We start from the raw sequence: 25,187 nt of genomic DNA on the forward strand, positions 1-25,187 counted from the left end.
CTTCTCACAGATAAGGGTACCGTTCGATAAGGTTTACATTGCTTTACTCTATCATCGCGCCCATGCACTTAGCCTGAAATGCTAATTTCACGACAAACATTGCCGAATGATTAAAAATAAATGGTATACATGAGTAATATTGCAATGACGGAATATTCACAAAATTAGATAAAAACAGTTTGAAACTCAGAAGTCCCAACGAATTCAAAAAGTAGAATGATAAAATGTCATGTTTTTAGGGCACAAATGGTCTTTGAGAGTAGATAGGCCTTCTTCAATGTATCACTGTGCACATTGTATGACTGCTCATGCTACGTTTAGCTACACTATCTTCCCGGCGGCCACGGTATATACCGTTTCAGGCCACAGTGAACGAAACGGGGTGGACGTGAGACCAAAGTGACAGGCCGTGATTGCCGTGGAATTTTTAATTGCCAAAGAATTTGCCACGGCAGTCACGGTGCTGATGACAAATCTAGTAGGCCGTAATGGGTGAACTTGGGAAAACGTGACAGCTCGTAATAGGCCGTAACAAAACTTGGAGGCGGTCAGTAATGGGAAGCGACGAGACTATGAGTAGGCTAGTCTGACTGGACGCCGTGAGATCGGTGTCTGATAGCTAAAAGGTTCACTAGAGCGAGGACTGGAACGAATGAGACTAGATTACGGAGGGGGGGGGGGTGGGGGAGGAGAATATCTCATCTATCCGCGTTTCGGGCAAACGGGACTGCCGTGGCCGCCGGGAACATGGTGTAAACGTAGCATCAGTATATTTATCGATCTCAGTTTTAAGCAAATATTTCTCATAACAACGTCAAAGACGATTTTAAAGCAAGTGGCACCATAGGCACCATAATAGTTAAGATGTCTGTGAGAATGATCCCAATTTAGGGCAGACAACCCCGCATACGTTGTCCTATAAACCTATTCTATCAATTTATTATTTTGCTCATTATATTAAAAAAAAAAATAAAATCACTCAAAACTTTCCGTTAGCCATACTCATTTTGTGATACTTTAAAGCTTGGATGATCGTCCCTAAGCATTCACTGCTAATTCAAAGAAAATAAGCATTATCTCGTGAAAGATTGCATGTCAGAAACTCTGCAAAGCAATATAAAAATTACTTTTTTCAATTAGTGACAATGCCGACTGAATCATTGTAAAAGTTCTCGACTATGATTTGGTCATTACTCAACTGATTTATATGCAACAGCGTTCTTATCTCTCTGCACCTTTCGCGTACGACTTGCAACTCTCTATCCAGCGCGCAGCGTCCGCTACGCGCTTCTTGAAAGTCTCGCTGATATGAAAGGGCTTCACCATGGATAGATTGAATCCGTTCGCATCCGACTCTTTTGCCGCAACCGTCTGGTTGAGGAACAGGTATGGGTCATCCATCTTGGCCAGCTTGTTCACCATGGAGACCGTGGATCGCCGAAATATACACATGGAGTGCAGCACCTCCTCGATGTAACCTGCACGGATGGGAAAAATTGCCATTTAGAGTTCAGCTGATTTCCCCCAAACCGTCTAAAGACATCATGTGACGCCTTATAAGGGATTGGAATGAGGAAAGGGTGTGAATTGCTATGTATCAGATCTACACGGATACAAAATACAGAAATTGCGAGTGTAGAGTCAGTACAGGTCTTTAAACTGAGGAAGACTTGTCTTTCAGCGTCATGAGTACCTTTATTCCTATATGTTTACTTTGTTTTTACGTGTGACGGTGGTACTGAGTATCTGATACATTCATGTGGGTTCACTTGCAGGTCTTACGCTACCTGTCGAAGCAATAGTAAAGTCCGGAACAACGAGACGTTTTAATAAAAGCTGCACTGTCAAGATATCATAACTCGCGAAGGATGATTGTGTTGATATCCTGTCAATGTGAAAGATATTTTGGATTAGGTTTCGTGTTTGCACGCTTGAATAGTAACTTTCTTATTCTGCCTGTATACTAGCAGGACTGTAGCTTGACTCGCATGCATCTTGCGCCAATATTTGCGTCGAGGCAAGGACATTCAACGGCCGAACCACGGAAGGCGGTAACCGGATGATCGGAATGTTTCTGCAGATTGATCCAAAAAGTATTTGCTCTTTGAGTAAATGTTGATACATGCAGGGTTTGAGATGAAATGAACGGAAATGTGACTTCAGCTTAAGTCTGTTAGCTAGCGTACACACACACACACACACACACACACACACAAACACACAGACATACACATACACACATACAAACACACACGCAGTTAATACATGCCTTGCATCTGGTCTTTGTTTTTGTAGCCATAGGCCACGGCATAGGCGTTGAAGATGCCGTTTTCGTTGTCTATGAACCACAGACCTCCGTTCGATTCGTGCTTGGCCAAGTTGTGTACCTCTCCTTTGTATAGGGAATCCATGTTGTAGTGGTCCACTGCATTCTTTCGGATGGTCATTCTGGTGAAAGGTAAATTGAATGATTGTGATCTATCCGTATACTAATATGTAATCTTGAATGATGAAACTATACTGGTAATGTTTTATGAATTCGATGTGATGCGCCGCCATCTCACACGCGGTCGCGTGTACACAAAGTTTACTTTTTTTCTTTCTCCTCGAAGATGAAGTTTAAAAGGATCATGTGAAAAAAAATGCTAGCTAATTAAATAGTGTACAGAACTCAAGGATTCGGGGATTCAATGTACTTTATTTTCTGTTAAAATGAATACAGAAATTCGCCCTCCACTGGCATAAAAAGAAATATAACATACAAAATATATAAAACACTGACAAAAAAAAAAAACATTGTACAAATGAAAAATAAAAGACGACATCACTTGATTGGTATAGATGGAAAAATGTATATCTAGGCCCTATATGTAAAACATCTGAGCACATACACACACACACACGCACACACACAAAAGCTGTTAAAAAAATCTGAATACATGCATTCAATTTCAAAATTCCAACTTTACAATAATCATCTGTGCTTTAAATACAATTATTCAGCACGTCTATATCGCGAATGTTTTTTAAACGTTTTCTTAACTCTTTTCTTGAAAACGATAAATTGATAAAAAAAACAATATCAACTGCTACTAATTCAAGACGCTATTTCGTGAATGAACGAGCAGGATGGCGGAGCAGTACATGTATCGGGGCGATTCATCAATATTTCTGATTTTCAAGAAAACAGTTGACAAGACAGTAAATTGTTTAGAAAACATTCATGGTACAAACGTGACGTTATCCATGACGGTCGATGTAAAACGATCTATTCCGGGACTTTGTTCTTACAGAGAAGTAACGAGGCAATCAATTATCGATGAACTGTCGACTTTGGAATTTTAGCTGAGCTACGAACCATACAAATAAGTTAGATAATTATCTCAATCGACTGACCTATCGAGATGAGCCGTGATGTAGTCGAATACGATGAGATCGCTGAACTGGGCCAGTTCGGCCAGCTGGGTCAAATTCTGGTCGGCGAAACCGGGCGAAGACGGAGTGAGGGTTTTGCGCTGGTTGACGAACAGAATCTCTGGTAAGTCGGTGCTGTATAGAGAAAAGAATATGGATCGAGTCCTTGCATTTTCTTCCACGTGTCAATGTTTAACGTCGTGATCACTTTTAGCTGTTACGATAGGCACTGTGTATTATAACCTTTACTATTACTATCATTTTACAATCGTTAGCTTATATTCTCGTCAGTCACATCAGGCAAAGTCCAACTGCAAAATGGTTGACATCATGACATACCGGCCAAGTCCATCAACCCACTGACTGAAGCTCGCCATCGTGTTGTCGGTCCAACCTGCATTCCGGACCTCGTCGATCACCGATGCCCACTGGGAGGAACTGTCCGTGAAGGAGACCTTGGACAAGACCACTGTGGGCACATTCCTGAGTCCAAGAATCCTAGCCAAATGGTAGCAATACAGCTCCCCTGCATGTTACATTATGTACCAACAGTTGTGAGGGGAAAAACATGGAAGACTACAATTAGTTTGTTTGGCATCTCGATCTTATGTCCTGGCGACTCTATAGACTTCTTTCCGCCACGCCTGAAAGAAATAAGATAAGATAATCACAAGAAGTTTGCAATTCGTTTGGTTCGTTCTCAAGATTCCGCTGCAAAGTGACATGAGCCATAACAAATCTTGTGCAGTAATGTGTGACAGGACAGAAGTGATATTCAAATGCATTCTTGCGTACACAAGTAAGTGGTAACTATAAAAAAAGGAGAATGTGCAGATACGACACGCACACTCATACACACACACACACACACACACACACAAACACACATACAGACAGACGGTAACCTTCCAGCAGACATAAAATCCAAGCCATCAATCTATCGGTAAGCAAATTAGTTTGCAGATTCTTTAAGTAGCACAATAATCTGGATAGAGGTTAACTGTTCGAAACACACCGATTTGGAACGCATTTTTCTTTTCGCATCGACAACGGACGAAAAAATAATAATCCCTGTTTTTTTTTTTTTCGTTTCTATTAGTTATGCTTTCTCGCATTGCAAGGAGTAATGTTGGGGAGTTCTTTCGAGAAAGAAACACTGTGCTATCACATATAAATCGATGAGAGGGACTTTATGACGCGGAGGGTTTCAAAAATCGTAAATGAACAAGAGTACAATACACACGAACATTTGCCAATGTCATGAAACACTCCTCGTCCACTGCAACCCAAGACTTGACATCGCGGATGCCTAGCCCACAATCACTCCTTTTGATCGACTGTTTCAGAAAGAACATCGAAGTAACTAGACAAGATACACAGTGGGGAGGGTAAGATAACACTTTACCAATATCACGTGCGTCTACATGAGGATCTAGCTTGACTGCTGCCTACAGGTCCAATAAAGTACAAGTGCTAACACGATCTATCCCTCCGAAACAGTAAATGCTTCCCACCATCTTACCCAACACAAAGTGTGACATAGGATCGCGGTTTCGGGCGCAAGACGTCGAGCCATCCTCAAACTCTACATGGCGGTTCTTGCCGCTTCCGCACTTTTCTCTGGAACCGCCCTCCACTTTCACCACCTTATGCTTCCGAATTTGTTGGATCCACCTTTCCGCTTCCGCCTCGCTCAGACCTGCTCAATTCAATCGTACAAGCGACAGCCACGGGTTTCACTTTGAACCCCCTCCCTTTCCAGAGACCTCGTAGAACCCGTGGGGCTTTCGTACACACCCCTCTGATAGCCAGGTTGGGGATGCTACCACCACTACTACACATCAACTACTACATACCATTTACAAACTCGTCCGCTCCAAAGAGAGTCTGACTCGCTTTATTTTTGTATGAAATTCCATGTACTATAATTCATGTAATGTTAATTGGGCTTGCCATGTGTTTCCTGATTATAAATTCAAATTCTACTGATGCTTACTTCTGACAATGTTTAATAAACAAAACATGTTTCATTTTCCGCTATTGGAAGCCGGTAAAACTGATGATGCCAAGTAGCTTTAAATGTATCTATACTGACCCATAGATACTAACAAACCTCGCACAAGAAAGATAATGGGAGAAATGAGAATCTTCATCTGGAGGAAAGTCTTCAAAATGAGCCATGTCCATTAACTTTTGAAAATTCCGTCGAGCCGTAATCTGGTAGCACAATCTGCTACGTGGAATATACCAAGCATCTCATTTCCAAATAGGGCTTTTTGCCTGTATCAGACTCTGTCTGGAGAGGACGAGTTTGCAAACAAGAGTACATGGATGACTTATTTCACACAATTCCATGTTGACATTCAAAATACACAATATCAAATACACATTGGTTTGCCACTTGGTTTCAAATGAGTGTCAAAATATGCGACTATTTTTTTTCCTCGACTATGAAATTTCCTTCGTACTGCATAACCGAAGGCTTTGATATTTTCATTGCATAAAATGTTTTGACACAAATCTCAAACAAAGTGGCAGTTGCAAAACTAAAAGTGTATGTACAATGTTTACAATGGTGTACAATAAACAAAAGAAGACAACAGGATAAGCGTAAGCATCAGCACACTCTTCAGCTTCACTGCCTTGGTATATAGGCTTACAATAGATGTAATGATTATGAAATGTTAATACATTATCATACTGTAATAGACATGCCTTTCAAGTTACGGCTGTGCAACAAAAAGTAAAAAATACACGAAAACATCTCTTCAAGTTCAACTTTTACGACAGAAAAACATTTCGCAACGTTACGTGGTATCTTCTTCATAGCTGTGCACAGCCACCGGAACTCAACTTACCTGGTGGTATTGCATCCTCCACCGTCGCTGACCAAAAGATGCCATCTTCAACAGCCTCAAAGGATGCAGCGTCAGATGGGTTGTCTTCTTCGACGACGGGGGATCCCAATCTATGGCGATGCGTCTGTGGTTGCTTCTGTTGCTCTTGTTGTTGCTTCAGCCCTCGTTGATGGTCTCCGTGCCTTTCTTCCTGTTCCTGATGCAGGTAATCCTCGGAAGTCCTCTGGCGTTGGTGACCATACTGACGCTGGCTCCGACTTCCTTCCAACGCACCGGTTCCTACAACGGAACTCTTATCCACCCGTTGGAAAGTAGTTTCGCCGATGCCGCCGTCGATGCCATTTTGCTGTCGACTGCGTCGGGTCATAGGAGAGACAGCTCCCTGTCCTCTATCGACGCCTGTGCCGATATCGGCATGGACTGGGGCTGGTTTGGCCTCGTCGAAATTAGCTGCATTATTTGAGTAGCGATACACCGGTGCATCTTCTACCTCGTGCAAGGCCACATTTTCGTTTGAACAATCTAGGGATGTGCACTTTTTAATCGGATTCAGAGGAGTTACCCCCGCCGACAGTGCAATGGCACTGAGGTAAAGGCATAGTCGAATGAGGGCCATATCGAAGATTCACTTCCTATACCCTATCTCGGTCGAGTTATAGGAATTCCTGGCGTAAACTTGGACAACAAAAGAAGGTTTTCGATGGTTTGGTGCTTAGTATTCAAGTTGTGATGCGGTCATCGGTAGTACAAGTGGGATCCTGTTGAAGAATCACGATCACGATAGAGATTAATGAATAAATGAAGAGGAAATTGTTCTAAAATCAGATAGTCAGCCCACCCAACCCATATATACATCATTTTCACCTAACGCAGTTTAATATGGACAACTGATCTCTATTTTCGTATTTTATGCAGACACAAAAGAAAACGTGTATGTGATAGCTGCGCGACGTCAAATTCATGGATTTGTTTGCCTTCATTATCGTGTGTTTCCATCACATCATTTTCATTCCTACTTATATACAGGTAAAATGTAAAGCTGCAAGACAGCCATGCATACACAGCAGAATGAAAAAAGAGGAATGTCGAGGAGGGGGTCCGCCGGAGGAGTGTTGCTGCAGCCCCGTATGTCAATCAATGGATTTAGTCAAGCAAGTCCAGTTAGTCAAAAGTATGATCCGCTCCATGCGGAACACCACAGGGAAAAGGAGGTACCGGTACCTTGGGTGATCCAAAGAAACCTTGCGCTGAAAGCTATAAAGTTGAACTGAAGGGCGAGGTACAACCCAGAGACCGCCTCGCAGGAACAACACTGGACAGGGTAGTTGAGACCTCTTTCATCGTCTTAACATTCTTTTATAATACAACACCAAATAGTTGAAAGGAACCTTTTTTAACATGCGCTTCTTCCCACTAGGTAAAAATTAACTGGGTTAACTCTTGCTATGACTGATTATTGATTTCATTTTACTTGGGCTCAATCCTCTGGTGTGATATCTCATGACATAAACCCACAAAATGGCAAATGGCAACCATGCCGAAAAGGTAGCCACCTCGTCTAATGTACCTTTCTGAGAAATTGCGAAGAACTAAAAGAATAAGATAATTGGCTTCGTTTCCTTCGAGAGTGCACGTCTGGCCTCAACATGTTCCGCATAAACGAATATGTCCTTGTGAATTGTATGTATCTTTTTTCCTTCCATCTTACCCTCCGTTCTCCTAGTCTTGTCAAATCTGGTAAAGTGAAAAGTACAGCTCGACTTTGCTGAATTGATTGTTTGCATGCACACAATACATTTTCTACTTCACCGAAACGTCAGTTTTAGGGGAAAACTACATCTTCACAAAGGAAAGGAAATTCGACAGTGGAAGCAACCATACTATAACCGTCCTCTTCAGCCCGTTGGACACTCCCAGAAAATTGCCTGCCTTTGATAAGCCCAGTGTCGTACATAGGTTTCTCTTTTTTTTCACAGATTTTCCTTCATGTTGCCGACGAATGCCCGAAAACACACACACACACACACCACCACCACCACCACCACCATGACTACCAACGTGGAGTAGAACGATCAGTAACCCTCTTGCAGAGAGAAAACACAACTTCCCGAGCACTTACTTGATGTTTGAGATCGCTTGTTAATTATTGTTGGCGCGCGGAATTGGTTATCCAAAAACAGCACTCTTTATGGCTAAGTGAGGTTTTCTGAGGTACACGTACGTATCACAACAAGAGTCCCTATTAATGGTATGGAAAACATTTTCTTTAAACTCGTCATCCGCACTGTTCAAACCAAGATCATATTCATGACGTATTGATTTTTTAACGATGTTCATTTACCTCAACAGGCTCTTTACTCTCTCCGAACAGAAAAACAAAATTACTGAATGAAAAACAAAAGTACTGAAACAAAAACAACTTTGTGGAAACGTAGGACAAAATTGTGTCATTTCATTCGATGAAAAGATAATTTCAAACGTTTAGAGTATCACAAATTGGTATGGAATTTCATTGACCTGCCTGCCTTCAGGAGCAAAGGTGAGTATGCTTGATTTTGGTACTACCGCCTTGAAAATGAAGCTGATCGTCTGTCTCAGATAAACTTCTGCAGTGAACGTAATCTTTAACAAAGTAATTCTCTTGTAATCATTTGAAGCTGTTTGAATCCATCCATATATCACCTTTGCACACGAGGAAACCATGCAAATTAATAAACTAACACTTTGATATCTCGTCGTTTTTAATCATTGGGTAGTCTGAAAAAAAAAAGTATTGCACTGGATGGCTGCAGACATATACTGATTGAGCGAAGAAAATCCGGAAAAGACAGAAGCATGAATTGGATTCACGCTGGTATGTACAGTCATTTCAGATGGAATGCTAAATACAGAAGGTGGATTACGGTCGACTGGGACTAAATCATATTCCCAAAATGGTTCGTAATAATGAGGATCATGCAAACGACATCCTTACGGAATATGAAAATGCGCGTTATTGAAAACGCCGCCGCCTGTCAATCATTATTCGAAACGTGCAGTCTTGATAAGATATGAACATCTACTATTACGGTTCGAAACTATACTGACCTTCGAAATATTGCAGCTCTTAAAAAGAAGGGGAAAAGGGGAATTAACCAAGACCGGTATCACTCGAAGGTAACATTTGAAGTACACAACGTGAATCGGACCATCCTGCTTTTAGTGATGCCAGATAAGGAAATTAAATCCAATTCATCTGCGCTGCGCGGTGTACCACTCCGTGCTATATCAGTTCTGCATTCCGAAGTGTCGGCAGGAAAGAAAAAGACAAGCGAAAAGGAACTTCCTGGTATTAATCGTCCAATCAACATAGAGGAAACCTCACACCACACCCAACAAAGCGTTGTATTCATTGATTGATTACAATGTGGATTCAGTATAACCGTAGAGATGGTAACGAGATGTCACCCAAGAACGATATTGTATGCGATGCAAACGCCAAAGAACAAAGATGGGATTCGTAGTGCGTTTAAAGGGAGGTTGTCACGAATTAAGAAGGGACAATAATGATGCCTTTTGTGACTCATTCGCATTTTGCAGCTTCGTGAGAAATGGTATAAAGTTTACCAACAAAGTTGTGGTGCACGTTGGAACTACACAATCAAATTCTTGCGTGTGTGAAAACTTGGCTTTGACAATATTGTTTATGAGCTTACACATACTTGTAAAGACCCTCCGCAGTGTGGTTCTGAATTGATTGCTTTTGGCACGTAAGTGAGGATATCACGTGACCCAGAGTGATGTCTGTATTGAGGTCTGAACCTTAACTCGGTTTGTTGTGTTGGATGTCCTCTGCCTGGGAAGTGGTCACACAACTTGATCTATGTAAGCACCGTGCAATGAAAGTACCGAACGTTGCCTGAGGCTGGCTACGGATTGTAAAACCTAAACACGTTTCCTGGGAGTGAAATTATCGTTATTATTATTATTATTATTACTATAATTTTTTTACAATAAGCACAAATCTGTGTCAGGTCGGCGTGATTACTCTCACTAACATTGGAATCGTATTTCATCAATCCAGAAACGAACCGAAAAGTTTGGTTTGATTGTCATATCTCCAAGGAGAATTCACCCATAGTCATATCAATAAGCTATACTGGAAAGTAACCATCCGATTTCCTACATTCAAACATGTGTTACGCCAAGAAACTCAAAAGAAAAAGAAAAAAGAATATGCGCAGGGCTCAAACAAAAAAGCAACAACTGACCTGTTCTGGTGTAGTGCTTTAGCCTCTTCTTGACGAACGTTCAAGACCGTTCATGATATTCAACACTAAAGTATTCCCTGAAAGTAGATCCATAACCTTGCATCCCCCGGTCTAATTCCCAGAAAAACTTTCTCGAGTACATCGACTACAAAACCTTTTAATTTCACATTTCGTGACTTCATAAATAACATTCTGACATGTATAATCACAGTTTGAGAAGTTTGTGGTAATAGCATGTGTAATTAAATTCAAATTGATTTACCGGTATGGCAATGTATCGTTTTGGTATCCAGGCCTGGATGTGTATCATAAAAATAACTGTTTGAAGAGGGTGAGTAGATTTTACTTCGCTCTCAAATGTTCCTGAAAGACAAAGTAAATGATATAATGAGAATGAAAACAAGCATGCTGGTCCAGCGAATAACGGGGAAAAATATCCGTTGACAACAATTTTCGAAAATGAGACACAAACAAGGTCCGACAGTCCATCATCTACTTCTCGATAATGAGATTCTCGAGGCTTCCTTACCCCTGTCTTACAACAGACGCAACGTGATACCTTGTTTCACTGTCGTCGATTGGTCGACATTTTTATATAAAAGATCTCTTCGTGGTCCTTCATGGGCAATCTTCTGTGACGCGTGAAGCTGCGGAAATGAGATGTCAATATGCAGATCCATTGCTATTCAAAACCAATACAAGGAAGTAGAAACAGTTCAGATAGACGACACGTACAAATTGAAGCCCCTCCAATTTGCAGCTGAGTTTTCCCGTCATGGCAGGACAGGCTTTTTAAGGGGCATCAAAGGTTTGTCAATGCACGTCAGCCAGCAAAAAAAAAAAGTGATTGCAAGCATGGAAACAAGAATAAAAGCGGCGTGTTTATCTGCATCTTTTCTGTCAATCTGCGTCTTCGGTATCGACGCTGTCTCATCACGGACACTGATAATTATTGAGAGTATGAAGTGAATACATTACAACACAATCAGTTTGGATGACATAACATATCCCTATGTTTTGTCTGTTATAGTGTTTGTAGATGAGAGGTTGCACAGCTGATGTTGTTATACAGTAATTACACGCGTTATTCTCATCTACACATTCACATCATTGCATAGAATATTGTTCATGAGCATCCCATTGCTACACATTCCTTTATAACAAAGTTTGTTGCTGGCAGCAAAAAAAAAAAAAGTTTACCCTGCATTGCCGAACATAGCAAAAGCTGATATATTTGAACTATAGATTCCGTTTATTGAAAGTATCGAGTACAAAGACCAGAGGGTGAACTGAATATCTCGTTCTTTCGTCATTTTTCTACATGGATGATATCCACAGCATTAATCCAGGATGCGTGCTGACCCAGTGGGCGTGGTGGATTTGAGTCTGTATCAGAGCAAAAGCTCTCGGATTCTACTTTTGACTGACCTGCGAGTACAATAAGGGAGATGCACAAACCATTCTCGATACCAAAGCAAAAGACATCCTAGATATAGAAATTTACAGTCCAGTTCATCCTAGTTAAGATGTGAACATGTTAAGATGAAAATGGCAAATGGCATCAATAAAGCAACACTGTGTAACGCAAATGGGTGAATTACAACCGAACAATGCTTTTAAATCAATTGTTGCCCTCGAATACCATACAGAATTAAAACAGCACTGTTCAGTAAACTGTTGTGCACTAACTGATAATAAACTACGACGTATACAGCTGTACTTAAAATCCAGTTTGCATGTGAAAGTCGTTGCTACGCTGTAACAGCCACAAGCAAGATGTCTGCATGGTCATGAATAAAATTTGTAAAACTGGATGCAAAGGTTTGGAATAGTTATGTCAGCAAAACTTTTTTTTTTTTTTTTTTTTTAATCACGAGTCGTCGCCTGAAAATAGATTAATATCTACAAACGATACTACATACAATAATCTTCCTTGAGACGCCTTTTCAAGTTTTAGGGACACTGCATGTGGCAAATTAGACGAATTAAAAAAAAAAAAGAAGAAATCATGAGGCTATCCGTGACGAGCGCAAATTATTCTAGGACGTAAAGGTTCAGTTTTGACAGACTCTCCTAAAATCATATTATGCATCCAAAGTTCTATTTCCAGTTCTATACCAGAAAACTAGACCATCTGTTTTTGGTGCTTTTTGGTCCTCCTTTTGACTTGGCACCTACGTGATCTTTATATGCTATTCCTGTACTACGTCAATTACACACAAATGGTTTCCCACTGCATATTTATATCTACTGTTAAAACGGAACTTTTATGTGATTTTATAGCTACACAGCAAACATACCCATTGAATAGATAAGAATTAATAGACTGGAAGCAAAGTTATTGGTGTCGTAAGTCCTTCATCGTATCAGAGAGATTAGTTTGGAGATTCATTGCAATTCCGAAATTGGCGGACCGGCCGCCTGAACCACCTCGTAGATGAATATATGAGATCAACTTCTCAACTTTTGAGCGTTTATTAAGCTTCTAAGTTGCCATAAGGACTGATTGATAATAGCCGTGTAAACCTAATTTGTTCTCAGGCAACAAAAGAATACTCAGTGCTCTTTGTTCGCATCTTTTTTTTTTAATTACCAGCCACAGGGGTGGATCCATGCCGGAATTCCGTAAAGAGGGGGCGCCTTTACAAAATAAAGGGGGGCGCACGCACCCCCCCCCCCATTTTTTTCTTTTAATTTCTTTTGTTTAAAAAAGAAATAAAGGGAGGCGCCCGATGTGCTCCCCCTGGATCCGCCACTAAGTCATAGTACAGGTGGAGATTGAGTAGGTTTGTAACATCCCATATCTTAATTTCTTCGTGCAATCGCCGTTCCTCCTGAACAGAGAGACCTCGAAATGTCTGGGCGAAAATCAATAGGGCTAACATTCTACGCCCATCCGGGACAAGAACTGACTCATGTTTACCAGTGGATTTCGATCTTCGTGGACAAACAAGTCCACAACTTTTCCTTGAATGGATAGGACAATCGCCTCTCTTTGTTCAGAAGTACGCACTAGGATTAACTTATCAAAGGACGGAACCTTATTCAAACGCATCAAACCTCTTGCGGAAAGGTGTTCGTTTGGAAGTGTAAAACAATTTTAGCAAGCAAACGAGACTCTGTATAGCTCTGTGGTCCACTGACGAGTTGTGTGCTCTTTGTCCATTTGTTCCTGTTCGCTGTTATGGTCAGTGGATTGCATATAGTCTTCAATCACGTGTGATGTTGCTGGTTTTCTTTTGTTTTGTCTGTGTCGTGTGTGGTCACAGAAAGAACATTAGTGGCGATGAATGAGTATACAATGTTGTCCAGATAAGATCACATCTCTCTCGTCTCCATTATTGTCATTTATAAGTGTTGCTTTGTAGTTATCTTGTTCCATCTTCTCTTCAAATGGCCATTTTCCCTCAAAGGCCATCCCAATACAAACACCCATTACTGTCGACTTCTGAATTTTCACCATTGCTTAAGCAGAAAATTATCATCCCGCACACCTTCTTTATAGGAATTCTTCGTCAGTAAACTGTTGTAGAAGAGGATGAAAGTAACCACGACACAAAAACGATGCACTTTTCTTCTGCAACCAGAAACTTCATTGTAAATGGTCGTGAAATAATTTGCATGAAAGGAATCCACATCACATTTTGAAGTCAACATTTTTCCCATTAAAAGTAGATGATAGGTATATGTTTAGCCTTCCACCATCCCAGGAACATTCAAGTAAACTTTAATTCTCGTTATACCTCATGATTTTTCTGAGTACGGGAAAAAAATCAGTTTAAAAATATTAGAAATTAAATGGGAAATTATTTAAAATTTGTTTTCCCGAATGGATATCTTTTCCCAGTTCTGAGTCCACAGTACTTGTCTGAAGCAGAGAGCAGAGCCCATTATACTGTGCAATATTGATAGCTTCCCATGAATTAGTCCCTGTATGTAATACCATGATAGCAGTGATACCAGGGAGGTGGGAAGAAAATATACAAACTGCATGCCTTTGCAATACGCTGTAGGGATCTACACAATGATTATTTAGGTATACAATGGCGAAAGCAGTCATCATTAACCAAAGCAAAATAACTGACTTGAATAGACATGTGGACTAACATATTCAACATTCTATGAATAATTTATTTGCAAAGGTCGTGACTGGCAACCAGAAAATTTGCCTCGGTCTTTCCCGACATAGCAACAACTAATTTAGGAAACCTATAGATCTAGACTTCAATCACTGAGTTGGGTGAATTACATACAGGTGGTTGGAATAGTTTCTTCTGGAGTCTTTTGAGGCAAACTATCTGTAAATATGACTTTATTGGTAAACCAGCCTAATTTCTATAATAGAGTACTAAAGATGGCTCTGCTGCCTGCATGCTCTGCATGCTTCAACAAAAATAACTCATGGGAAAGACGTTCATGAGATTAGAGACCATGTATTGTGAAAACTGTTTGCTGCAACATCGTTGAGCTCAACCTTAACAGCGAGGTACAACGTGAAATCTTCAGTGGTATAGAAATAAATTTGTGATCATTATATAAAAAAGAGAGTAAAATCAGCGTGTCGGGATGTTCGATACATTGTCGGCAAATGAGATAATTACATAGAGGATAAACATGATTTCAACCACAAAACATGAAAAAGCATGAAAAATTAGTGAAAACGACTGACCAGTCAGAGTCAGGGTAGTTTAGGGATCGGTAAACCACGGCATCACCCTGATGACTATAATAGGCCTACTTACTTCGTAGCTCAAGTCGTAAGTCCACGTCTCACAAGGCAAAAGCAAGTGAAATGGTGACACGTATCACTTTTTTCAGTTTTATGAGGGGTACATAATATAGAACTCTTGCAGAAATGGGTGCTGCCCGAAATGACCAGTAACGAAGTGTAAGTTTTTTTTTCGCCCTCCGTTTATTTCTTATGAATCCTGGTTCAATCAATCACGGATCATTGTTATGAATAGAAACTCCGCGACTCTATATACATTTTGCCTCCTTTCAGCATGCCACCGATGTAAGAATGACATATGAACAAGATGTTCGAATCTACAGTGCTCAGTGGATCGATGTCACTTCAGAATAAGTTCAGATCATCATATAATTTGTATATATATCAGCATGTCATAGAGCTACAACAATGTGATAGCTCCATGGTCTAAGTAAGCGATATTCTCAAGTACACTTCAGCAGTGGAATCATTCTGGCCAAACAGGGCCGGGATGAATTCATATGCATACTTTCCTATCACTATCAAGAGTGGACTTTTTAAACATAAAGTAAATGTTGCAGAGAATAAAAACTCACCCCTTGGAAGTGAAATGGTAAGTATGAAGATTGGAAAGCAGCTCTGAAGAGTAATCCCGCTCCCGGGTCCTGCTTGGAGACGTTTGTGCTATAACAGGCGGGACCATGCCATCCGCAGCACTGCTCCTTGGCGCCGCTGACTTCTTCGTGTGGCGTCCAAAGCACCTCGCACAGTTTGCCGAGTGAATGAATTACTAAACAAGTCTGCCTCACTATGGATTTCACCTCCCACTAGCTGCACATCTTCGTGCTTTGTTTGTCTGTCTCGACCCGGGAAAGTGATCCGTGCGCTTATTGTGACGTGGTCCAGTTTATTGAATAGCACCTCACTTCCTAGTAAATGTTCTGAGCGCCATAAGTGGGAGCTTACGTAATCCTTAATAGTTAAGAAGGTTTCGCCCTGATGGCAGTGCATGGAGAGCTGCTAGACGAACACACTCCCAGTGAGGGGAGCCAATGTGTAGGGCTGGTATAAAACACCCACACACCAAGGAGGTACTAGGCTCGCCTAGTACCTCCTTGCACAAACAGACACACGCACACCTTGCACACACAACGGGAAACTTATGATGCTTATGTTTGATCGTTTGATCATTGTCTCAGAATGTTTAGGAGCTTTTTTACAGTCCTCCAACAGAATCAATTTTATTATTGAAATATTCCTTGCACCTTATTCATGTCATTAATTTTTCTCCTTTTCCATGAAAACAAGTAAAGACACGCACGAGTGATATAATCAGAAGCGGAAAGCAATATTCGCAAATTATGTGCGTGGGACATGTGCACCTTATTGTATAGGTCCTAAAATGAACGGCACTTCCTTTCTTGTTAATCAAAGGCATCAAATTTCAAAGGCGCATTCACGTTACACGTTTAAAGGCATGTTTTACCATTTGCAGATGAAACAAAAACCCAGCATTAGTATACTTTAAATAGTTCTAAAATGTGAGTTAGGGATAGAAACAACTACTGTAAAAATTTGAATCCATATTATCAATGTTAAGTATTGTTAAATATATTGTTAAATACACAAAATGTAAACAATTATTGTTATAACAAAAATGTTTCTAGACTAAACCATCTACAGTTATGGTTTATTAAGAAAAATACTGATATCTCCTTATATTTTAGGCTTTATTGCAAAACTTTTTCATGGTAGGGTTGTTTTGTGGGGTGCTGTTCGTTATTCCGAAGGTTCGCTATTCCGAAGGGTCGTTAATCCGAAACACGCAAATTCCCTATACCTAGAGGTTCGTTAATCCGAAAATGAAAAAGGGTTCGTTAATCCGAAAATATGTGGCGTTATTCCAGAGGTTCGTTACTCCGAAGATTGGTTAATCCGAAAATGAAATTCGGAACAATGAACCTTCGGAATAACGAATCTTAGGAATAAAGAGCCTTCGGAATAACGAACCTTCGGAATAACGAGCTGTAACCGTTTTGTGATGCAATAGACCTACACATATGCATCAAAATGTGATATCTTGAACATTTTTTAAATCACTGTTCCCAAAGGTAAACTGGACCTTTAAAGTCGTCTCACCTTTCCCACTGCAATAAGTTTCGCGTTTGTACTGAAATGATATGGTTATTTCGAGTCGTAAATCAGCCTCATATAGATGAAAATGGTGATGATGATGATGATGATGATGATGATAATAATAATAATAATAATAATAACAATAAATAATTGTAAATATGGCATTTGTAATGCGCTGTCAATCTAGTGGTCCACTGTAAGCGCAGAGGGACATAAAATAACATGTTATATAGCTGTACATAAACGAAAGTTGAAGAACAAATACTATACCTGGTAAGCAAGTCAACAAACAATATTCAACAAAACCAAGATGCGAACATATTATATGACTTCAGATGCGTTTTAAATGTTTCAATGGTTTTTGCTGATCGGATCCTCAGTGGAAAAGCATTCCAGAGAGATGGGGCTGCAGAAATAAAAGCTTTTTCTCCGAGAGTCGAGATTGTTCTTTTAAGTGTTAATTGTTTACTAGTACATGAGCGGAGATTTTTGCCAGGGACATACTCTGAAACAAGGTTTTGCAAACATTTTGGATCTGAAGAATATGCTGCTTTCGATGTATGGAGCAGAATTTAACTCGTGGACTTGGATACTGCATGGTAGCCAACCAGTGAAGATTTTTTAAGAACTGCACTATGGGGTAATGCTGTATGGAGACGTCCGGAGCGGAGTTCGGTTCGGATGCGGAGCGAGACATTCCACTGAGGACCCGAGCAGCATAGTTTTGAGCACGCTGTAGATACCTGCAGTGGTCCATGTTGATCCCCAACATTCTGGGAATAGAATGTTTTGGTATTCCTTGTTTTATAATGTAAATGTCTTTTGTCACTTCGTCAAAGTGTGCTTATACGTATAACGTTTTGATGTTTGATGCATTTTACTGTTCCTACATTTCACCCTTTCAGTATAGTTCTATCAGACATTGAAATGAACTGAGATGATAGGAAATTAACAGACATTTGAAGAGTATTATATCTCTAAGACCTAAGTTAAAGGGGCCCTGAAATCCAAATGCATGTTGATTAGCGTTGATTTATACACTCAACATCACTTTTGCTGTGAAACGAACATCTAGAAACATTCCATATATTTTTAACGATTTTTTTTTCTATTTTTCTTCAGATTACTTGGGAACGCCCACAAAAAAAAATCCTTCCAAACCAATAATATTCTTGAGATGACCTCATCTGTCAATCATTGCTAAAGTACTGAAATGTTTAACAAAAGACATTGGAATGCACCTTCCTCTCGACTCAGCATAACTTGCATGTTTCTGTCATATTAACTAACAAAAGACTTGGCGAGGGAACATGTATTTTATATTTATATATTTTGTATTTATATTTTTTTAAACCATGTTTAGTTGTCTGTAACAGAGATGTCTCCAGTCTCCATTTCACACGTGTCATTTGAACAACTATTTGGGTGACCAATATATAGAATACACATAAAGTCAGCAAGAAGAAATTTCACATATTTCACTATTTATTTCAAAGTCTGCACAGTGTGCTAGATATTCTCATATATACTTATGAGCAATAAGGTCAACGTATTTCAATGCATTTGTGATTTGACCTATCAGACAATCAGAAGTTGACCTATGAGACATAATCAGAAGATTCAGCAATTAGGATAATGTAAATTACTTGGGAGAGCACTTCACTATAACAATAACACCTCCCCTTGAGAGCCATCTGCTTATATTCGGCAGCGCTTCTTCAACCAGATGCAGATTAAATGTTTGGTTAAACTCTGAGGACAGTTTGTCTAACTCAGTCCCTCTGCATGTCACTGTCTGTTGGAAAATCTGTTGCTTTCGATTACGCAACATTCTATATTCTTTTATCATTAAATGGGTACATTCTGCTCGCGTGAAAGCCCTATTCATAATCGTGCCAATATCAATGTAATTTAACAAATGTATGTGCTATCAGTCAAATAGATGCCATTACCTTTTTTATATACAAAATCAACTGGAAGAAAAAAAGATTATTGTCTAAGGAACTATGTACAGGTAAATTGGCTTTGACTTTTGTTGATTTGCTGATCCTTTGTTGTAGCCGTGAGCGAGGGCAATTATGGTAAGTAATACATTGAGATTCAAACAGACGTGACATTATCATCCAATTTCGCCCAGATTTTCATCAATTTGTAGCTCCTGTAAAAATTATCCAGTATGCTCAAAATTTTAGGAAGCATCTCATGTACGTCTGCGAGATATGTTTTTGGAGTTTGCCTGCTTGTGAGGTTCGGCTAGCCCTTTCAGCTAATAGTAATTCAAGTAATGTGCATTATTTTCAAAGTTGGACTCAAAAGACACGGAACATACTTGACTCCGTTCGTGCCGTTGGGACTGATTTGATTATCATTCTTATCATCTTGAACATTCTCTCTCGTCTGTCTTAAGTCAATGAGTTAAAACATGCTTATTTTTTTTTTTGTTTAGAATGGGCATTAAGAGTATTGTGTCTGTTTGTGTTTCAATAAATTGTGATTTACTCCATTTTGTCTTTCTTATATGTGTACATGCTTCTGATAAATTGAATCACTGCATGAAATAGTGTAATTAGTTACGGTCATTTTATGTTGGTATGCATATATCGATTCTGTAGCATCAGTGCTTAGTATATCATAAATGGATTTGAAAAAATTCCTTAAAAAGAAAGAGAAAAAAGGTCTCCATGTACTGAGTATAAAAGTAATGTGACCTGAAGATCCAACAGATTTTATACCGCATTTCGAATCACAGTTCATGTCGCCCCTACCAACGAGTAAACAAATGAGGTCGGAAAGGATGAGCCAATAAGTCAATACGATTCACAAAAGTAAATCCCAACAGAGGGACATGCACCACAAACAGAACATGACAAGGATTACCTCCTACTGACCGACAATGGAAGAGACTAGTGGGATGGATCGGTATAATAAGTATGCTCATTTCACAAAGCTGGATGACGGATGTAGAGTCTCCATATTGTTACAATATCACAACTTCTTGAAACCAAGAATGTATACTTGCATAGGTGTGTGATGGTGGAGGTGGTGGTGATGACGATGCTAAGGGTAATGACGATGATACCTAAACATCACCACCATCAGCACAACCACCACCACCACAATTTATTATGTAACAGTGACAACAAGGACAACGTCGATGCCTAAGTTAAAGGGTGTGTACAGTTTTGGTCGAGGTGAGGATTTAGCTTTTAACGTTTTACGAGGTACAATGTATTCAGAAACCATTCTATGAGATGTCAAAGAGCATGCAATTCTAAGGGGTATCAAAAGTTTATTTGATGGAAATCGGTTCTGAAATGGCTGAGATATACGAAAACAATGTGAAACAAAGAAATCCTAATGAAAGGCGTGGCCTGTTGCCTTTTATAATCACTTTTTTTGATATCTCAGTCATTGAAAACTAATTTTCATCAAATAAACATTGAATCCTTCTTTAAATTACATGCTCTTTCATATTTTATAAGAGGTTTCTCATTATCTCACTTAGGAATGTTCATAACATGAATCTCCACCACCTCAACCAGTACTGTACAGTCCCTTTTAACGTTCATTGTGATGGCGTATAGATTTATTATTGAGGACGAGTTCGGCGACTTCTTCTCTTGCATGGAATGATTGTTTTAAATAATTTCCAAATTATAAAATTATGACGAGTAATACACAGTGTCGTGTAAAGACATGGACTTTTTGACTGCATAGGTCTACTGACAGAAGGCTGTCGAGCAGACTCGTTTATGTATATTGTAATTTCACCTTACTCTTTGCAAAATACGAGCCATAACTTGCCTAATCATTAGTTGTGAGATGAAATCGTGCTGTCACGTTTCCAACACACGAATAATGATGTAATGGAAATGAAAAGGACAGAAGTTATATTGAGGAGGAGGAGGAGGAGGGGGGAAACTCGAGATAAAGAAGAAGAAGAACAAGAACAACAACAACAACAACAACAACAAGACGACGACGACGAAGAAGAAGAAGAAGAAAAGAAGAAGACAACTGAAGAATATCGTGATCGAAGGAGCAGGAAACTGAGGGCAGTAATTTAGTTTTTAACTCTCATTGTTGTTTAACTGAGGCCAATTGTCAAAATGCAGACGTTCTTCTAGCTTCACTATGAACAAACAAAGAAAGCGAGAGAATAAGAAGCCACCTACTTCCTCTGCACTGGAATCGTTCGCAAGCTGCATACCACATTGTTTCTTCGAACAAGGATATGCCTTCTCCATTCCGACGTATAGCCCCATACTGTAGTCTGCCCGCTGCGGTCTGCTCCGCCCTTTTATAGCACCGTTGCCGTAATAAAGCTGCGATAATATGTGACAATGGAATGTTGTAAGGAAAAGACGTGCAGACTATTTCCGTGGGCATGGATAGGGGAAAAGTAAATGAATATTAAAGAAATGCAATTGTACTAGGATATATAGTGTTATAGTGACAAAGAATGTGCATGCATGTGTGTGTGTGTGTGTGTGTGTTTGTGTTTTATATCTGTGTGTATCTCCCTCACCTAAATTAGTGATAGGTGAGAGAGGACATTTATTGGATAATTGATGTTTCTAGAGAAAGGGATTGTAACACAGACAAAGAACGAAAAGGATATGAGACATATAGAGAGATTAGGGAGAGATAGGAAAAGGGAATCTTTGAACTTTTTAGTTTTACTTTTTCATCCAAAAAGACCATAAGAAAACCCCTTTGTAATAAATGTGGTTATTCTGTTTTCCGTGATTCTGAACGAGAAATTAGGAATACATGTAACAATATATAAGCATAATCGATTACCATGCAAATCAAACTGAGCTATAAAATGATTTGCTTCAATTTCAAGTCAGTCTACTCAGGAGAATGGACCCAGATAACTCATGAATAATAAAGACTGGTTTTGTTATACAATTTTGTACTACTGAAGCAAGTGCAAAAAAAAAGTTATGCCTTACCCACTACCATGTCCGAGATTTCTTCTTTAATCTGTAAATTGAATACTGTATCACGACAAAGGACACACACGGTACATTGAACAATCTAGTCAAATTTGCCTGTCTGATGATTCGCCTCAAATCATCACACGAACATATATCATACATACATACATCAAAATACATACATACACACATACACCAATACATACATACAGTCAGTCACATACGTAATACATGCAGACAGATAGTATAGGCCTATACACAGATTGTGTTCATACACACATACACACGCATACACGCATATACACACATATTTACGTATACTACATGCATGCATACTTGCTTATATACCGGTATAACTCACGCAATGAATGAATAAAATACACTGTTGTGAAATTCCTTTTATATTTTTCTTACTATTTTCCTTCACATTTACTTGGATAAAAACCTTCCAAACTAAGATGCCAATGACATCGTCTGTCAGTCACTGTGATTAACAGAAAACATTGCATTGCATATTCCTTGTAAGTTTTATGGTATCAGGGTATTATTACTAGTACCCCCCCCCCCCCCCCCCCGCCATTAATACCCCCCGGCTAAATACTGGTACCTGGTAAGTGATAAGGTTAGAGTAAAAAGATTAGGGTTAAGGTTAGGTTTACGGTTAGAGTTTAGGTCACGGTGAGGTTCAGGATTATAAGGATTAGGATTAGGGTTAGGGTCAGGGGAAGGGTCACGGGGGTAAATGTTGTCCAGAGGATTGCCCTAGAACCGGTATGAATCATTATTAAAACTCTATACTGTGTATGTGATGTAGTAGAGTTCTGTGGTTGCGCCACTAGATCTCTTCCCCCAACAGATGGCGCTAATGATAACGCCACACAGAGCCCTCTATGTAATGAATGCTCCGACGCCGCACATTGACGCAGCACCAAAAAGGGTCCAGTGAAATCGAAAACTCAGCCTGCGCAACACTGTTACAGTCATCATCGACATGTACAATACAAAATGCAATCAGAACCATGGAACAAGATTCTCTTACATATACATTTCCCCTAGAAAAGGCCTATAGCCTTTGCATCTGATAGCAGAATGGTCATAATTCTATTATGATAATTTATCGAAATCATGTTGATAACGTTGTTCTCTCCAATAAGTAAAGTGTTATTTGTTCTTTCTAACACAAGTATAATGAGAATGATGATGTGGTACGTATTATTGCCCTCAAGTTAAACTAATGTGACTCTGTATTTTTTGTAGGCCTATTCGGTTACTAGTATCCGAAATGCATTTAGAAAGCTCACTGCTAGCATTTTTTTTTTAATCGGGTAGATCACTTTCATTTGTGCTCATTGGACAAGGTTCAAATGAAACTATGCAACTAACATTCACTGAAAGCAGAAAACAACATTATACATAAAAAACAGAGAAAAACTAAAAATAAAAAAGCGTATTTTTTAAGCGCCGATGTCAAAGTACAAAACCTCATTATCTTATTCTGTTTGTACAATTTTACTCAATTTATTAAAGTCAGCTTGATCACGCCAATACTGCACCATGTGAGGTTCCAAGTGCCAACCTCTCACGTTTCTCATAAGTAAAAGGATACTCTCAGAGCTACGGTGACGGACTAAAAAAAACCACCCCAAAACAATAAAGAAAAAAAAAACACCCCGAGATTTTAGTCCGAAGATATTGTTACACATGAACATGATTAACAAGAGCATAGCTCATCTTTCAGACGCCCGAGACGTTTCTGTCATCAAATTCTTAACTCTTTGTCTGTAATACCTCTCCCAAAGAGATTTTTCCCACTACTCATTAAAAAAAAAACAACTTTATGAAAGCTCGCTTTAATTCTCGACTTGCTCAAGCCGCGTTCTTGTAACTTCGAAAGAAATACATTGTTACTAGTATAGCGCCATCTCATAGGCACGCAAGGCGTCTCGCAGTTGTGATTGGCATGTCCTTCCCTCTGCTCTGTATCTCTCTCTCTCTTTTAACTTTACACACCCCTACATTTTCCTGCAGTTTGAAAGTCTTTTAAAATGACTTGATATCTCTTGCATAATGTTTTCTAATAATGCGCATACAAAGTCGCACTTGAGGGGAATGAAGGGACAGAAACAAAAATAACGTTACCGGACACCTCACACTTTCATGATTTGCACTAATCTAGGTTACGTCCGTTTTGTGATTTGACGCGTATAGTAATTGAATACGACGAACTTGCACAACCGTAGTTGTTTGTGTGGTCGTTATGTCGTCGGTACTCGAGCGGTAGTGAGAAAGCTGTGGATTTTCGCTGAGAACCTCATCATTCATCCCAAGAAATGCTGTTTTTCTGTATGTCATGGCGTGAGAGTGGTTCCACGTGTGGATATAACCATCGATTTCGTGCGTATGAGGTTTAGGAGTTCCTATGGATCGAAAATCACCTAGTACGAGCTGTGTTTATTCCGTGACGATTTCGAGGTCGGCCTGAGCTTTTCAGCTGACATTGGCCAACCAAGGGCATCGGAACGATAACGTACGCTCGCCGCCTGCGCTTGGCGGCTGTTGTTCTCTGTACTGTAGCCTTCTTCGCTTGAGGCTTGCGATGCCATATGACGTGATTCCGTATGCCGTAGTGTGGAGCCGTAGTGGCTTGTAATTGTCTCTCTGTCGTGGAATATGTTCTAATCAATCCTGATGTATGTATTTTTCTCCAGAGTATCGGTATTTTAACTTCTGCAACTTAGTTCCACATCCATCTATCTATTGCTCGCATGCTGTGCACATCCAGAGAGCTAATGTCATTGGATTGGTCAACTCAAGGAGACCAAGTAAAATACAGTCGCTAGTCGCCAGTCGGTAGATCAGAAGAGTCGCGAAGAGTCAA

At 39.7% G+C, this 25,187-nt stretch overlaps 1 protein-coding gene across 1 annotated transcript; it reads right to left on the minus strand.

The window, feature by feature from the left end:
* Positions 1 to 678: 678 nt before the first annotated feature.
* Positions 679 to 16,013, minus strand: LOC140246981 (uncharacterized). Its single transcript, XM_072326290.1, has 6 exons — positions 15,827 to 16,013; positions 6,273 to 7,030; positions 3,754 to 3,940; positions 3,397 to 3,549; positions 2,270 to 2,448; positions 679 to 1,478 (listed from the first exon to the last, which is right to left on the minus strand). The coding sequence occupies exons 2-6, from the start codon at positions 6,886 to 6,888 to the stop codon at positions 1,222 to 1,224; spliced, it is 1,392 nt and encodes a 463-aa protein (XP_072182391.1). The 5' UTR covers positions 6,889 to 7,030; positions 15,827 to 16,013; the 3' UTR covers positions 679 to 1,221.
* Positions 16,014 to 25,187: the final 9,174 nt, after the last annotated feature.

Source organism: Diadema setosum, chromosome 1, assembly GCF_964275005.1.
Source record: "Diadema setosum chromosome 1, eeDiaSeto1, whole genome shotgun sequence".
Classification (NCBI taxonomy): Eukaryota; Metazoa; Echinodermata; class Echinoidea; order Diadematoida; family Diadematidae; genus Diadema; species Diadema setosum.

What these genes read in the sequence shown, in the direction of transcription:
- LOC140246981 (XM_072326290.1), bottom strand. Translation starts at nt 6,888, where the DNA reads ATGGCCCTCATTCGACTATGCCTTTACCTCAGTGCCATTGCACTGTCG. An exon ending in GGAGGATGCAATACCACCAG is followed by an intron (nt 3,941 to 6,272) that starts GTAAGTTGAGTT and finishes TGTAACATGCAG; the next exon opens with GGGAGCTGTATTGCTACCAT. An exon ending in ATCACGGCTCATCTCGATAG is followed by an intron (nt 2,449 to 3,396) that starts GTCAGTCGATTG and finishes ACCTTTCACCAG; the next exon opens with AATGACCATCCGAAAGAATG.